Source organism: Dreissena polymorpha, chromosome 16 (genome assembly GCF_020536995.1).
Source record: "Dreissena polymorpha isolate Duluth1 chromosome 16, UMN_Dpol_1.0, whole genome shotgun sequence".
Lineage (NCBI taxonomy): Eukaryota > Metazoa > Mollusca > Bivalvia > Myida > Dreissenidae > Dreissena > Dreissena polymorpha.
Window position 1 is genome coordinate 42,061,187 of NC_068370.1, and position 15,551 is coordinate 42,076,737.

Genomic DNA, 15,551 nt, shown 5'->3' on the forward strand with positions numbered 1-15,551 from the left:
TGAACATTGAACTGCATCGACAGGAGTGAAAGCTTATTATACCATTATGCCGTTTATTTATGACGAGGTATAATTTTCCTTATTAATTCACGGACTCTAGACTCGATATACGCTCCGTGATTAATTTTATGCATCACACAAAAACAGAATATTGAACATTTGAGTTTTAATTGCTTGCAGTTGAAAATCTCAGTAGGGATTGTGTCCGGGCTTTTGTCTCGAAGAAGTTCGTGTTTTTGAAAGTATATTATTTAGAAAACAATACGTAACTTTATTCCGATTTGCTCGGTATACAATTCCACATATCAATGGCAATCTGCCTACGATCGAGTTCAAATGCTTAACAAATGATTGTGAAAAACGAATAATGCATAATTTATTCGCAAGTAGAGCTATAAAAGTATGTTTTTAATATAAAAAGAAGCATGCTATAAATTATGTAGAAATTATAATTAAGTGATTAGTTGACAGTTCGCCGTACAGATAATCGTAGACATAATTTTGCAAAATATAGTTGTAATTAACCATTAATCGATTAAGTTCTGTAGCCGTGAAACGAGAATGTCGTTGTAACCTTGACCTTTTGATAAACACAACAACACTGAACTAGTTATTCTGATTATAGAATGGCATCCAAACTTGTAGGGGCCACAGTAAGAACTGTGGCACGGAAAAGAACTCTTATTCCATCGAAGGCTCCTCTCATCCTGGTAGGTTTATTTTTTTTCTGCAGATTTGTATTTACAATAATGTGTAAGTCAATGTCAAGACTCAAGTTCAATTAGAAAACAATCTGATTGCGTAATACAATTATTATTTTATATAATTGTTATTTGTTGAAAGTTTTATAGGTCAGTGTGATATTTAACTTGCTATTTAAAGAATGTATTGGTACTCGACGTACGCGTATTTTGTTGTTATATGACTCATAGTCATAATTCTATGCCATGGACCTTAAGGTCAGGCAATATTGGGTTCCTCATTTTTTTACCTATTTACCAGTGGTACTAGTGGGTGCCTTAAAAGTTCTCTTGTCTTGATACAAAAGTGACTGGTCCTGTAAGATTTCGGAAATTTTACAACTGATGTCATTATGTAAACATGTTTTCATTCAAATCTCATAAGGCGTAACAAAAATAATTGTTTGTTTCCGGTGGCCCGACCCTACCTAATTTTTTGCCGCCTGTCCTAATCTTTTTTGAGCCCAAAATTCGAAAAAAATCGGACCGCGTATTTTTCGTCGACGGTCAATAAACTTGTCAAACTTGTCTACGTTATCCGCATATCATTTTTATTGTTATTGAAGCGCACGTGGTAGCTGGCCAATCAGCAATGAGTTTGCTCACACATGATATTGGGTCATTCATGCGCAGACACTGTACACTTGGAATACACAGTCAGTTGATCTTGTCGTCTGCCAACAATATAGCGGCCGATGGCAAACGTCGTATTTAAAGATTAGCAAATCAAAAGAAGCGTACCAATAAATAAATTATTTCTAAGCTGATTACTTAACACCTTTCTCCCGACTATCGATCTGAATTAAAGGATGATAATTAAATAATTAGTTCTATTTCGACGATGTTACACCTTTTTGCCGATTATCGTTTGAAATTAAAAGGTGATAATTAAGTTGTTTTTTACCCACAAAAATGCTATTGTAAAGCAATATGGCAACCAAATTGTATATTTGCTAGGTTTTGCAATGTCTGCAGTCAAACGATATGCACATTTTAATTAATGTGGCAAACGCGTACAATTTTTCGGACTGTCGTTTTCGGATACAGTAATTATTTTTCGTCGATTATAATTTATTTTCGAAGTTCTTTATAGAAGAAATAGAATGACGAATGCACATGCGGTGATACGGACGGTGTGGTTTATAATATTTTAAATTGTATTCACCTGAAAATACAATTGGAAAGACTATAAAAAAGAACAATTAGTAAAGGCTCTGGATGGGTTGGTGGATCTGCCCTTTATTCCTGTTGGATTCCTGCGGCTGCGGTTCCAAGACCCCCGGCCTAATTTTCAGGATTTCAAATTTTGAACAATCGACACCCACTATTAAATGTTCATCTATAAAATAACTTATGTTTGTACTTTGACAAGTACCATACTAATTATTTGTATATTGAAAAATTTATGTTACATTATGATATGTGATATGCCCTTGTTGTCATTAAAAGAATATAAACAAGTTGATAGTAAATGTGTATATAATTATTTCAAAACCAGTTTTCGCGCAGCTCAGCTGGTCGGCTCAAAGAAATTTTGTGACAGCGCTAGCCCTGGTAGATAGACCTCACGACACCAGAACATAATATAATCTGAAAATGTGGTCCTTTGGAAGCATAAACTGCATCCAAGAAATATAATAGCACACCCAGTTTGATTGGGTCTGTTCATGGTGATAATGTTACATGCAACACCACTCGCGTCCCCCAAGCATGGCTTTTGGGCTATTTAATATATTATAAATTATAAATAATATAGTATATACTCCATGATTCCAAAGGAACGGAAAGTATAACAACACTGAATTCCTATAGACACTGAGGGTCAAGCTTACTGCGACTTTAGTAATGCCTTTTATTGGTAATAAAATGGACTATTAAAGCCGCTGCCAGAAGTCAACATTAACCTCGGAAATAAGGAAAGCACCAAAATCAAAATTAATGAACAGCAAGTTTTTATTTCATTAAAGCATTTAAATAAAGCCATATTGCATTACATACATCATCAAATTTATTGTACATACAGTTATACACAAAAAAATGAGAAGAAGATGCACCATGTACGACATTTTCTAAAAATAAAATTATTTGCCTACCTACCTACCCTAATTTTTTAGGCCATGTCAGTGGAAACAAACATATTTTTTTGTTAGGCCTAAATAAAAAATACAATGACTAGAGTTCTAAAACTTGTGTCCCATATGTTGTTCGAACATCTTTCGATATAAATTAACACAAACCAATATTGCAAAATTACTGACATTTTGACTCTCAAATAACTCTTTTAAAACCCATTAGAAACATCGTTATTTTCAAACACACTTAACTGACTGAAATTCGGAGTTAGTATCATTTGTTATTACTGAAAGTATTACAAAAACGAGATTAATATACAGCTAGCGAGAATGATATCATTCAAAACAACCTGAGGCAGTGAACTGAAGTGTATGATTTATATCCTGTGTTCTCAGTATGATAATGTTAATGGCAAAAGTATCAGAATATTTAGCACATTGTTCAATATCATTTATTCCGATTCGGTGACAAAAAGTTGGAAAACTGTCATTCGACAAATTGTCATCAAGTCCCTTATATGTTAAGGAAGAAACAATACCAAATACACCTGTAAATCTTGCCAGCATGTAAAATATTTACAATAATGTTAAAATATTATTCACTCTTTAGACATTTTAAATTAATTACTACTTAAACCCCAATATCATACTTGTGGTGTGCAATGTATGCAACCCCTGATAATAATCATTGCACCAATTGTGTTTGTTTATTTTTCCAGACACCTTCGGCTGTAAATAAAGTGAAAGAACTTATGCATCAAAGACCTGAAACTGTAAGTTAAAAATAGATGTTTAAAGCAAAAGTCTGCTAATTACAATAGTATGCAAATAATGTGCTTTATTTGATTTATAATTCATAATCTCATGATAGGTTGTATAAACACATGTACTGAGCAGGAGTCTCAATCTCTGTTTTTTTGGGCCAAAATAAGGCCCCATTATTCCCCCAGCAAAAAGTATATATTCCCCCCCCCCATTTCAGATAAAAATTCCCCCAAAACTCAAGAAAATTGAATGCCCTAGACCCAGAATTGTCAAGTTCAAGATCAAAATGTTCCAAACTAAATACTTGTGGAATTGATAGATAAGTGTTTAATGTTAATATATTGTTATAAAAAGGACAAAATTAAGTGATTAAAAATATATTTTATTGTTTCTCATGTTTTGGTTGAAATTCCCCTATTTGGAAAATGATGCCTGATTTCCCCCTCCTCAGGGTACAGGTACTGTTACCCCAAACCAGAGTGAGACCCCTGCCGAGTGGTACATATTTTTTGTTTGGAAAAAGCTTTTATGTGTATCTGCACTTACAACAATGTCTATACTTTTTCTAAATCTCTATTAGAACACATTTATAATTCATAATAAATAGAATGTAATTGTTCCCTTTGATAATACAACAGTTTCTACTTGTTGCTGTATGAAGTTAGTTGTGTGTATTTTCTATATCTCTTTAGTTGGGTCTGAAAATTGGAGTGAAGACGCGAGGTTGCAACGGTTTAACCTACACACTAGACTATTGCACAGATAAAGCGAAATTTGATGAGATTGTTGAACAGGATGGTAGGAAATTTCGTTATGATGTTGCATATTATAACCCGGCCTAGTTTAAGCCTTCCTTGACCCCCCCCCTCTTCAAATTCTATGTATTATGTCCCTGTGTATTGGAACCCCACTGTGGTCACAGTGCAGCGACCCATATCATTGGTAATCAATACACAGATGCACAGGAACAATGTTGCACTTACCAATTATTAAAGGGATCTTTTCATGGCATGGTAAATTGACAAAATTGAAAAAAGTTGTTTCACATTCGCAAATGTTCGTTTTAGTTGTGATATTTGTGAGGAAACAGTATTACTGAACATTTACCATAGTCCAATATAGCCATTATATGTATCTTTTGACGATTTGAAAACCTAAAAATTATAAAGCGTTGCAACGTGAAACAATTGAATAATTTGGAGAGTTCTGTTGTTGTCGTTTAACTTTACAAAACTACGAAGATTGCTTCTATAAGGTATAAAATACTTAAACTGTGTATACCCGGCGGAATAGTCGAGAGGGCTAATGCGTTTTTACTTCAGTCTAATTCCAGGACTCTGGGGGTCACTGGTTCGAGCCCTGGTACCGGCTACTTTTTTTCCTTTTTTAAAATTTAATTCTTGATTTTTTACTGGAGCTTTTAAGATCCAATGTTTACATTTATCAATATAAAGCATTTAATGACAAACTTCAAAAATGCCAAAATCTGTGAAAAGGCCCCTTTAAGGCAACTGTGAGAAAAGATAAGAATTCACAATTTTTTTCCCATCTTCATGACATTGCTTAGGACATTTGTAATTAATGATATCTCAGCCAAGTTTGAAAACAGTTCTGGTCCTTTAAATAGCATGGGGTCTGGAAGTTTACCTTTATGGCTATATTTAAACCTTGTTAACCTGCAAGAAATGGCTATTTAGTGCAATCTTTATGAAACTTGGTCAGACCATTAAATTTTGTTCTTACGATATCTTGGCGGAGTTCAAAAATCATTTCGGTCCATTGAAAAGTCAAGGCCACCAGGGGGACAGGGCAGTTTTCCTAGTATGGCTACGGTGTAACCTTGTTTTATCACATTGTTTGCTCATAATCAAAATGACAGAAACAACATAACAATTTAAAAACATGTAGTTGTATATTAATATTTCTTTTAATTTGGTAGATGTAGTCGATATTAATATTTCTTTTAATTTAGTAGAATGCCTATATTTGTATCATATTCACTTTTAAAGACTATTATTTTGATAATTGTTGTAATTATTCTTTCAGGTGCAAAAGTTGTGATAGATGCGAAGGCTCAATTGACATTGTTGGGTACAGAAATGGACTATGTGGAAACTAAACTTGCTTCAGAATTTGTGTTTAACAATCCAAATATAAAAGGAACTTGTGGTTGTGGTGAAAGTTTCAATGTTTGAAAATCATTGACAATTTAGTTTTGTGATTCATGAATTGTGGCTGTTTTGTCTTTCTCTATGAATCAAGAGCTTGGGCTGTCAGGTGCTACGATAAAACCGCTGGAAGTGATTTTACATCCATTGTTAATTCGGTATAAAAACCAATCTAGAATAATTTTAAAGTCAAACAGCTGCACTGCAAAACATGCAAAACATTCTTGTGAAAAAAACGGGTGTTTTGTGTAAAACAACTGTGGTGCAAATGTTGTGGCATTAGTTATTTAATTTGTAATGCTGTCCTATTATTGGAAAACTGATTATCTATTGCATGGTAAAATGTTGTTGACAGTAAGACTCACGTGTTATGTAAATGCCAGGATGTAGGATTTTTAGGAAGATAGATTTACTGGCTTTAAATCTGTTGTTGTTGTGCATTTCTATTTAAATGGTAAACAAGTACCTACAATCACGTTTTCTTACTTAATACTTTACTTGAGCTTAATTTTAAATTGAAATGTAAAACAATTTTTTGTTTAACTGTCTTGAACAATTCGCCATATTTATAAAACATTTGAATTTTATTGTTGATAGTCAAGCCATCGCTTCATTTTAATGTGTTCAGCATCTGCTGATGGTGGGAGGCATTAATGGATTGGCCCATCTGTCTGTTTGTTTTTTAATTCAATCATCTGTCCATCTGTACAAGGTAAATCCCAACTGATACATTTTGTTTGACACTAATAATGCTTCATACAAAGCTTTGAAACATGTATTGATGTTTGCGATGAACACTATTAATACTTTAAAATCACCTAACCTTAGTTTGACATTGACCTATTTTTGGACAAAGACTTATTCAATATGTCAAAGTTTTTGCTTAACTCTTATTGACCCTTTTGCTTTAGATCAATTCTACTCACTAAAAAGATTTTATACTCCCATTCCTCACTTAGCTGACACTCCTTGCCTAAAATTATTTTGACCTAGACAATGATCTTAGTTTGGACGGTTCTTTTTAAACGGGCCAATGAATACATATTAAAATGCTTCCACTGGGGGTGCAAGCATTTATTTAATGCAGCATCTTGTTTCTTATTGGATTTTATACAAGTGACAACTAGATAACTTATAATTTTTTTAATATTAGCAAACAAGTCAGGGAGGCTTAGGTATTTAACCAGTGAAACTAACACGTACACTCTTTGCTGAATTTCTAGCCATAAGAACTCCAAAAATTTGGTCATTCCCGGGGCTGAACTTCTGTCATAAGATTATCTCTGCTCTGCATATAACAAGTATACTTCAGAGTAGGCATTTATTTAAAAAAATAATTTCTCTTTATCTCCACAGTTATATATTAACTTCCAGTTTAAAACATCTCCTTACACCCTTAAATTTTGTAAAGCCAGTGTGATGCCTTCTTGGTGGGAATAATGAGAAGATCTTAAATTTTTTGTTTGTTCCATATGCATGATGTACAAATGCTTTATTGTGCTGGTAGAACCACTCATTGATTGTATCTTTGCACACTTTTTGACTGGATTTTCCATTTGTAAATTGAGCATATGTACTTTTTAGTCACCTGTTCTTTTAAATTCCCATTCAACCTTAGTTTGTAGGAAAGAGATTGTTAACCAGGTTTTCCGAAGGAAAAAACTGGTTATTAGATTGGCGAATGCGGGCGGGCTGGCGGGCTGGCTGGCTGGCTGGCGGGCTGGCGGAATAAGCTTGTCCGGGCCATAACTATGTCGTTCATTGTCAGATTTTAAAATCATTTGGCACATTTGTTCACCATCATTGGACGGTGTGTTGCGCGAAATAATTACGTTGATATCTCCAAGGTCAAGGTCACACTTTGAGTTCAAAGGTCAAAAATGGCCATAAATGAGCTTGTCCGAGCCATAACTATGTCGTTCATCGTCAGATTTTAAAATCATTTGGCACATTTGTTCACCATCATTGGACGGTGTGTCGCCCGAAATAATTACGTCGATATCTCCAAGGTCAAGGTCACACTTTGAATTCCAAGGTCAAAAATGGCCATAAATGAGCTTGTCCTGGCCATAACTATGTCATTCATTGTGAGATTTTAAAATCATTTGGCACATTTGTTCACCATCATGGGACGGTGTGTCCCACAAAAGAATCACGTAAATATCTCCAATGTCAAGGTCGCCACGACTAAAAATAGATTTAAAAAAAAAAAAAAACTTACAAAGGGGGTTAATTTTTTTTGGTCATTTCAAAAGTTCAGTTTGAGTTTTCTCCCTTTATCAGATTTTTTTTTCACAATGAAAACCTGGTTTTGTGACAATTTTGTCCCTTGTTCCTATATTTATTGATTGTTTTTTATTGGAACTTCACACTCATTTTTGAGCAATTACATGATTTAAATGATAGCAGTTCTATGGTCTAATATTTATACACTGAATTAACAGCTTAGTTGCATCCTGCCAATAAATCTTGTGCAAATTGATTTTTGCATGATGTGTATGAAATTAATATGATATAATAAGTGCAATACACTAATAGTAAGGGTTTCTTATAAGTCTCATAAAACTTGCCCATGCTATGAATTATCACATTTAATTAACACTTTCAAATATATGATTTATGGTTAAGAACTTTTATGATAAATATTTCTTGAGGATGGAGACATGATGTGCATGGCTCTGTGCTTTTTTAAACTCTGACTGTTCAATAATTTAATAGGTTTCCTTCTATCATAAACTTTGTCAAGTTTTTTTGTTAGTTTCAAACTTAAAGTCTTCATTATGTTATTAAATGTCTATTTATAGCTGTTCTTTACTAACAAAAAGCGCCCATTAATGTCAACAACGTTTTTTATTCCATAACATAACAAACACAAACGACCCTTTGAAGATGCATTTTCCTACACATTTTATTTATATAAGGTATTTACTTAAAACTTGGGATATAGAATTGTCATCATTACCGTCATTATGTGCAAGCCCGCATAACTGTTATGTAAGTTCTGTGCTGTTTTACATATAAAATTCAAGCCACACACCTTGAAATGATCTATGCCAATAAGAATATATCTGGTGGTTACAAGGTAGAAATCAGTCTTTTTCTGCGCTTTAAAACATACAAATAAACGCGTTTGTCGAAATGGACATAAACGTCTAGAAATCCTACTTTCGGTTTTAAAAGCGGTATCGTTTGAAAAATAAAAAAAAACTTGCTAACTAGGCTAGAGATTAATTTTATCTATGCTAATTAGAATATATCTGATCGTTACGAGGTAGAAATCCGTCTTTTTTTGTGCTTTAAAACTTAAAAATAATCGCATTTGTCGAAATGGACGTATACATATAGAAATCCTACTTTCGGTTTTAAAAGCGGTACCGTTTGAAAAGTAATAAAATAAAGTACTTGCTAACTAGGCTATAGATTTAATGACAATTTTGCACACTTTCAAATTGCATCTATATGTATTGATCAACATGTATTTCATTTCAAGGTGTGTTGCTTTAAGTTATTAGAATCAGGTTATTCTTTTGCTCAAAGGAAAAAAAAACTTTAAAGTTAAATTAAGACTTATTTTGTGAAAAATATATATGCCCCTTCAAAGTTAATTTAAAGCCAAGTAAAAGTTGAGGTTCACATGTTAACTTAAGGACTAACTAAAGGGATTCATTTAAGACTTGTATTGTTGTCTTTTTATTCCATGAAACATGCAACAATTACTATTTTTTAAATTAAGATTGTTTCACTTAGCAATTGCTATGAAATGAATTTATGTACATGTTTCAAATTGAAAGATATTTAAATAAGGGATAATTAGGGTCACTAATTATTAATTGTGAGTTTTGTTTTTGGGAATTTCTTTTTCAGTAATAACAAAAAATAGCTGGAGATTGTTCTGCAGGTATAATGAAACATTTGCTCCAAAACTCTTCAATCTAGTAATTTAATTTGGTAGGAGTGCTGAAACATAGTCCGGATCCAGACATAAAACATCATCTGGCATTAAGACCCAAAACAACTTTGAAATACACGCACACTGGTCTTATTAGCTGGTAGCCAAGCTCCTGACCAGATTGTCTGAATGCACAGACTGGTCTGACGATAGGTTGCCCGCTTAAGGCATACCCATTTTCACATCCCTAGGCTGATACATGGGTCATTCACTTATTGGTACATTTCCTTAGATAAATAATACAATTGTTACATCACAAATAACTTATCTTCATACTGCTGATATCAGCGGAATGTGGAGGCTATTTTCGCCATGGCAGTGGAAGTTCTAGTTGACTATTGTTTGTAAGTGTTGGTATGAACCACATGCATAATGATGTTTGGCATTTATCAAATTGAGTTGTTCAAGATGATTTGATGTTTTATTTTTATTTTTTGATCAGATATATGTATGCTGTCTTATTTGTTTTATGAAAAATACATTGTATATTAACATATTCTTGTGTATGTGTTTAATATGAGTGTATAACATTTCTGTTTTTTTATATCCCCATGTATGGCTTGGTGGCGTTTTTGCAAGAAAACAGGATAGGAACACGGGTATTGGAATTAATTTTTTTACATTTGTATACACTATTTAAATTTATAAATGAGCCGCATTCTGAGAAAACTGGGCTTAATGCTTGTGCGTAAAGTGTCGTCCCAGCTTAGCCTGTGAAGTCGGCACAGGCTAATCAGGGACGACAATTTATGCTTTACTACATTTTTCGTTTAAATGAAGTCTCTGCTTAGCAAAATCCAATTTAGGGGAAAAGTGTCGTCCCTGATTAACCTGTGCGGACTGCAGCGTCTAATATGGGACGACACTTTACGCACATGCATTATGCCCAGTTTTCTCAGAACACGACACAAATTGGGGTTATCTGTTTGTATTGATATACGAGACATGCCAAACGAAAATGGGCGATAGGACATATCCAAACAGTGTAGCTCCAGATACGCCTCTGCATCCGTAATCTCTGACGAGGAGTCTTAGTATCTGCTTATGAGACCACGAAACCTTGCGTTACTTGATCGAGGACAGCATAGTTCCTGACCAGACAGTGTAGTTCCTGACCAGACAGTGTAGTTCCTGACCAGACAGTGTAGTTCCTGACCAGACAGTGTAGTTCCTGACCAGACAGCGTAGTTCCTGACCAGACAGCATAGTTCCTGACCAGACAGTGTAGTTCCTGACCAGACAGCATAGTTCCTGACCAGACAGCATAGTTCCTGACCAGACAGCATAGTTCCTGACCAGACAGCATAGTTCCTGACCAGACAGCGTAGTTCCTGACCAGACAGTGTAGTTCCTGACCAGACAGTGTAGTTCCTGACCAGACAGTGTAGTTCCTGACCAGACAGTAGTTCCTGACCAGACAGCGTAGTTCCTGACCAGACAGTGTAGTTCCTGACCAGACAGTGTAGTTCCTGACCAGACAGCATAGTTCCTGACCAGACAGCGTAGTTCCTGACCAGACAGTGTAGTTCCTTACCAGACAGCGTAGTTTCTGACCAGACAGTGAAGTTCCTGACCAGACAGTGTAGTTCCTGACCAGACAGTGTAGTTCCTGACCAGACAGTGTAGTTTCTGAACAGACAGTGTAGTACCTGACCAGACAGCATAGTTCCTGACCAGACAGCGTAGTTCCTGACCAGACAGTGTAGTTCCTGGCCAGACAGTGTAGTTCCTGACCAGACAGTGTAGTTCCTGACCAGACAGCGTAGTTTCTAACCAGACAGCGTAGTTCCTGACCAGACAGTGTAGTTCCTGACCATACAGCGTAGTTCCTGACCAGACAGTGTAGTTCCTGACCAGACAGCGTAGTTCCTTACCAGACAGTGTAGTTCCTGACCAGACAGCGTAGTTCCTGACCAGACAGCGTAGTTCCTGACCAGACAGTGTAGTTCCTGACCAGACAGTGTAGTTCCTGACCAGACAGCGTTGTTCCTAATCAGACAGTGTAGTTCCTGACCAGATAGTGTAGTTCCTGACCAGACAGCGTTGTTCCTGACCAGACAGCGTAGTTCCTGACCAGACAGTGTAGTTCCTGACCAGACAGCGCAGTTCCTGACCAGACAGTGCAGTTCCTGACCAGACAGTGTAGTTCCTGACCATACAGTGTAGTTCCTGACCAGACAATGTAGTTCCTGGCCAGACAGTGTAGTTCCTGACCAGACAGTGTAGTTCCTGACAAGACAGTGTAGTTCCTGACCAGACAGCGTAGTTCCTGACCAGACAGTGTATTTCCTGACCATACAGCGTAGTTCCTGACCAGACAGTGTAGTTCCTGACCAGACAGCGTAGTTCCTTACCAGACAGTGTAGTTCCTGACCAGACAGTGTAGTTTCTGACCAGACAGCGTAGTTCCTAACCAGACAGCGTAGTTCCTGACCAGACAGTGTAGTTCCTGACCAGACAGCGTTGTTCTTAATCAGACAGTGTAGTTCCTGACCAGATAGTGTAGTTCCTGACCAGACAGCGTTGTTCCTGACCAGACAGCGTAGTTCCTGACCAGACAGCGTAGTTCCTGACCAGGCAGTGCAGTTTCTGACCAGACAGTGTAGTTCCTGACCAGACAGTGTAGTTCTTGACCAGACAGCGTAGTTCCTGACCAGACAGCGTAGTTCCTGACCAGACAGTGTAGTTCCTGACCAGACAGTGCAGTTTCTGACCAGACAGTGTAGTTCCTGACCAGACAGTGTAGTTCCTGACCAGACAGCGTAGTTCCTGACCAGACAGCGTAGTTCCTGACCAGACAGTGTAGTTCCTGACCAGAGAGCGTAGTTCCTGACCAGACAGTGTAGTTCCTGTAGTTCCTGACCAGACAGCGTAGTTCCTGACCAGACAGTGTAGTTCCTGACCAGGCAGTGTAGTTCCTGACCAGACAGTGTAGCCTGACCAGGCAGTGCAGTTTCTGACCAGACAGTGTAGTTCCTGACCATACAGTGCAGTTCCTGACCAGACAGTGTAGTTCCTGACCAGACAGTGTAGTTCCTGACCACACAGTGTAGTTCCTGACCGGACAGCGCGACTGTCATCATACCCATTATCGCACGACGCGGCTTATCGATCGTAACACTTCGTCCATCTCCGGAGTCTCCGTAAAGAGTTGGTTTATGGAATAAAAAAAGCCGGTTGGGTCCAGAGTGGCCCCTTATAAAATATTGACATGAATATATTGCACTTGAATCACGGGTATCATGAGCATATAGATTTTTTGGGCAACTCAGAAGATACAGATTTGAGTTTCCACTCATACGATTATTTCGTATGTCGGCCAGGACACGACCACTCTCATATCTCTTTTACTCTTTAATACTTTTATTTTTCACAAACCCAGACTTGATTTGTACTTGTGAGCATGATGATCAACCTTATCTTAAAGCTTGGGAAATTACTTAGAGTTGAGTCAGAATATTGACGTTAAAGCGTTATTCGGTATTTTTATTTTTTTATTTTCAATATGTGATGCTTGTGTTTGTTACTTTTATTTCAGTATCGCTCTGTAAAAACGGGGCTTAATGCATGTTCGTCGAGTATTAGCCCAGATTATCCCGTGGAGTCCGCAATTCAAATCAGGGACGACCCTTTTCGTTTTTAAGGATTTTTTGTTGTTGTAAGTAAATATGTTTTACACCAAAATCCAGTTTAGGAGGTATGTGTCGTCCTTGAATTGCTTGTTCCACTGCACAGGCAATCAGACAGGAAGAGGACAACGAGCGAGGCATGGTACTCTAATGCGTATGGGGGGGGGGGGGGGGTAGAGGGTAAGGGGTAGGGTTAGGTGTCGGGTTTGGGTTAGGGTAAGCCATAACCCTCAACATAACCCAGGGTTATCTCACCTATACCATGCCATCTCGGAAGGAGACAGTCAATGGATTGGACTCCAGCAGTGCGATATCTGGTGACGTCACAGGCTTCATTGATGATGTAGTTGGGTCGTGTTCAGTAAGCTTAACGTCACTGAGCTACAACACCCAGTACAAAGTGTGTTGAATGGAATTTGTGTTAGTTAATTTTAAAAATACAATCTTATTAAAAAATGGTTTATAACTGTGATACATATAAAAACATTTGACTAATACGCCCTTGTCGTGGAGGTAGTCAATATCCATTAAAACACGAATACATGTTGATATACTAAATGGTTAAGCCTGCCGCTAATAAAACTTCAACAGAATGCTTATAAATAAAATACTTTCAAACATTGCACAACATGAATCAAGGACATGTACGAAAATTTAGATTATGGGGACTTATTGTTGACAGAATTTCGTATCTTCAAAAATATCAATTTTTATTAGTTTTTCTATCACATTTATAATATATAAATAACATTACAAAATAATTAAACAAGGGAAAAAACTTTTTTTTTTTTCGAAAACTTTCAGTCGTTGAGGCAACGCCGTTCGATGTTACAGAATCTTGCGCAATACATACGGATTTTCCACGGTTATCGATGAAAAGCGTTATCAAAACGTTATATACTAGTAGTTTAACCGATGGGATTGATGATTACAGATAAACGAACTGAAATGTTTCTCCTTTCCCTTACTAAGGAGTGTTATTTTTCGTGTTTCAATGTAATGCATTAAATCTTGTTTTACTATTTGAGCATTTGTTTTATTCCCGTGTTATTTTGCTTACTTGTAAACAAGTCCCTTTAAGATGAAAACACTGATACATCGTGTCAAGTGTTACAACATTACGCCACCGTGATTAACTTTAACATCAATACGTGTCATTTCATTCGACATAACGTCAACGCACTTACCCTCATGACCATTTCGCATTTGGAGACAAAGTCCAGATATACGCGGGAAACCATGTGGACTCCGGCATGATCCTCAGATGCACCCTGTATGGCCGTCCGTACGTCCGTCTCGTAAGTAAACTCGTAGGTTGTTTCCGGTTTGCAGTTGAATTTGTTTGATACCGTGCATTGTGCAGCGCATTTGTCGGATATAACAATCTCTTGTATTGGACCTGAAATAGAATACATTTATATGAGGGTTATAACGATTTAACGGACAATACCATGAAGGAACAATGTTAAACTGTGAAGTTAATCAATGTTAAATCATTTAGATCTTACAGTAATGACACAGTGTAAATTAAGTCAAAAGAATACTACATGTTCATCTACTTTAATGAAATCAACTTTCTGATTTTTTTATTACAGACATTAATATACGTTTAGCGTCATTACTTTATGAAATGTAATTATAAGTGGCTACGATATAAAATGGGATAGCATATAGTTCATTTAGATGCCGAATTGATTTGACCTTCTTAAACATTATGCGATGTGAACGAAAGCATACGTATGACAGCTTGTACTATGCTTATAAGTGGTTAATGTAAGAAAGCAAATGGAAATACAAAGCCGCAATGATGACGTTCTTCATACCAATATGAGCCGCGTCATGCAAATATGGGTCTTATAACATATGCGGCCAGTTTAGCTACAGACCAGCCTGTACCAACTCCGCTTTATAGCGAACTGCGCAGCTCCGTAACTGACTGCGAATGTGCGGGTTAATCTTAAGCTAGGCTGTCCGCATATGGCAGTAGACGTATTATATCATATTGTTTAAGTTATATTGTGACCGAGTAATGAAAACCATATTATAATCTGACTTAATAATAGTTCAGCAGAGTAGATATATAAACGATAGCACAATAACGTGGTAATGGAGAGTAACGGATACATTATTTTTAAAAGAAAGAAAGAAATTGAAGTCATTTTAATATTGTGTTTGTAAGTAAAGGTAGCGGATACGATTTTAACCCATTTATGCCTAGCGTCTAGAAA

The 15,551-nt window shown here is 36.4% G+C and overlaps 1 protein-coding gene across 1 annotated transcript; it reads left to right on the forward strand.

Annotated features, from left to right (window-relative positions):
- Positions 1-545: 545 nt before the first annotated feature.
- LOC127861903 (iron-sulfur cluster assembly 1 homolog, mitochondrial-like) lies at positions 546-6,413 on the forward strand. Its single transcript, XM_052400625.1, has 4 exons — positions 546-710; positions 3,532-3,585; positions 4,270-4,375; positions 5,624-6,413. The coding sequence occupies exons 1-4, from the start codon at positions 627-629 to the stop codon at positions 5,770-5,772; spliced, it is 393 nt and encodes a 130-aa protein (XP_052256585.1). The 5' UTR covers positions 546-626; the 3' UTR covers positions 5,773-6,413.
- Positions 6,414-15,551: the final 9,138 nt, after the last annotated feature.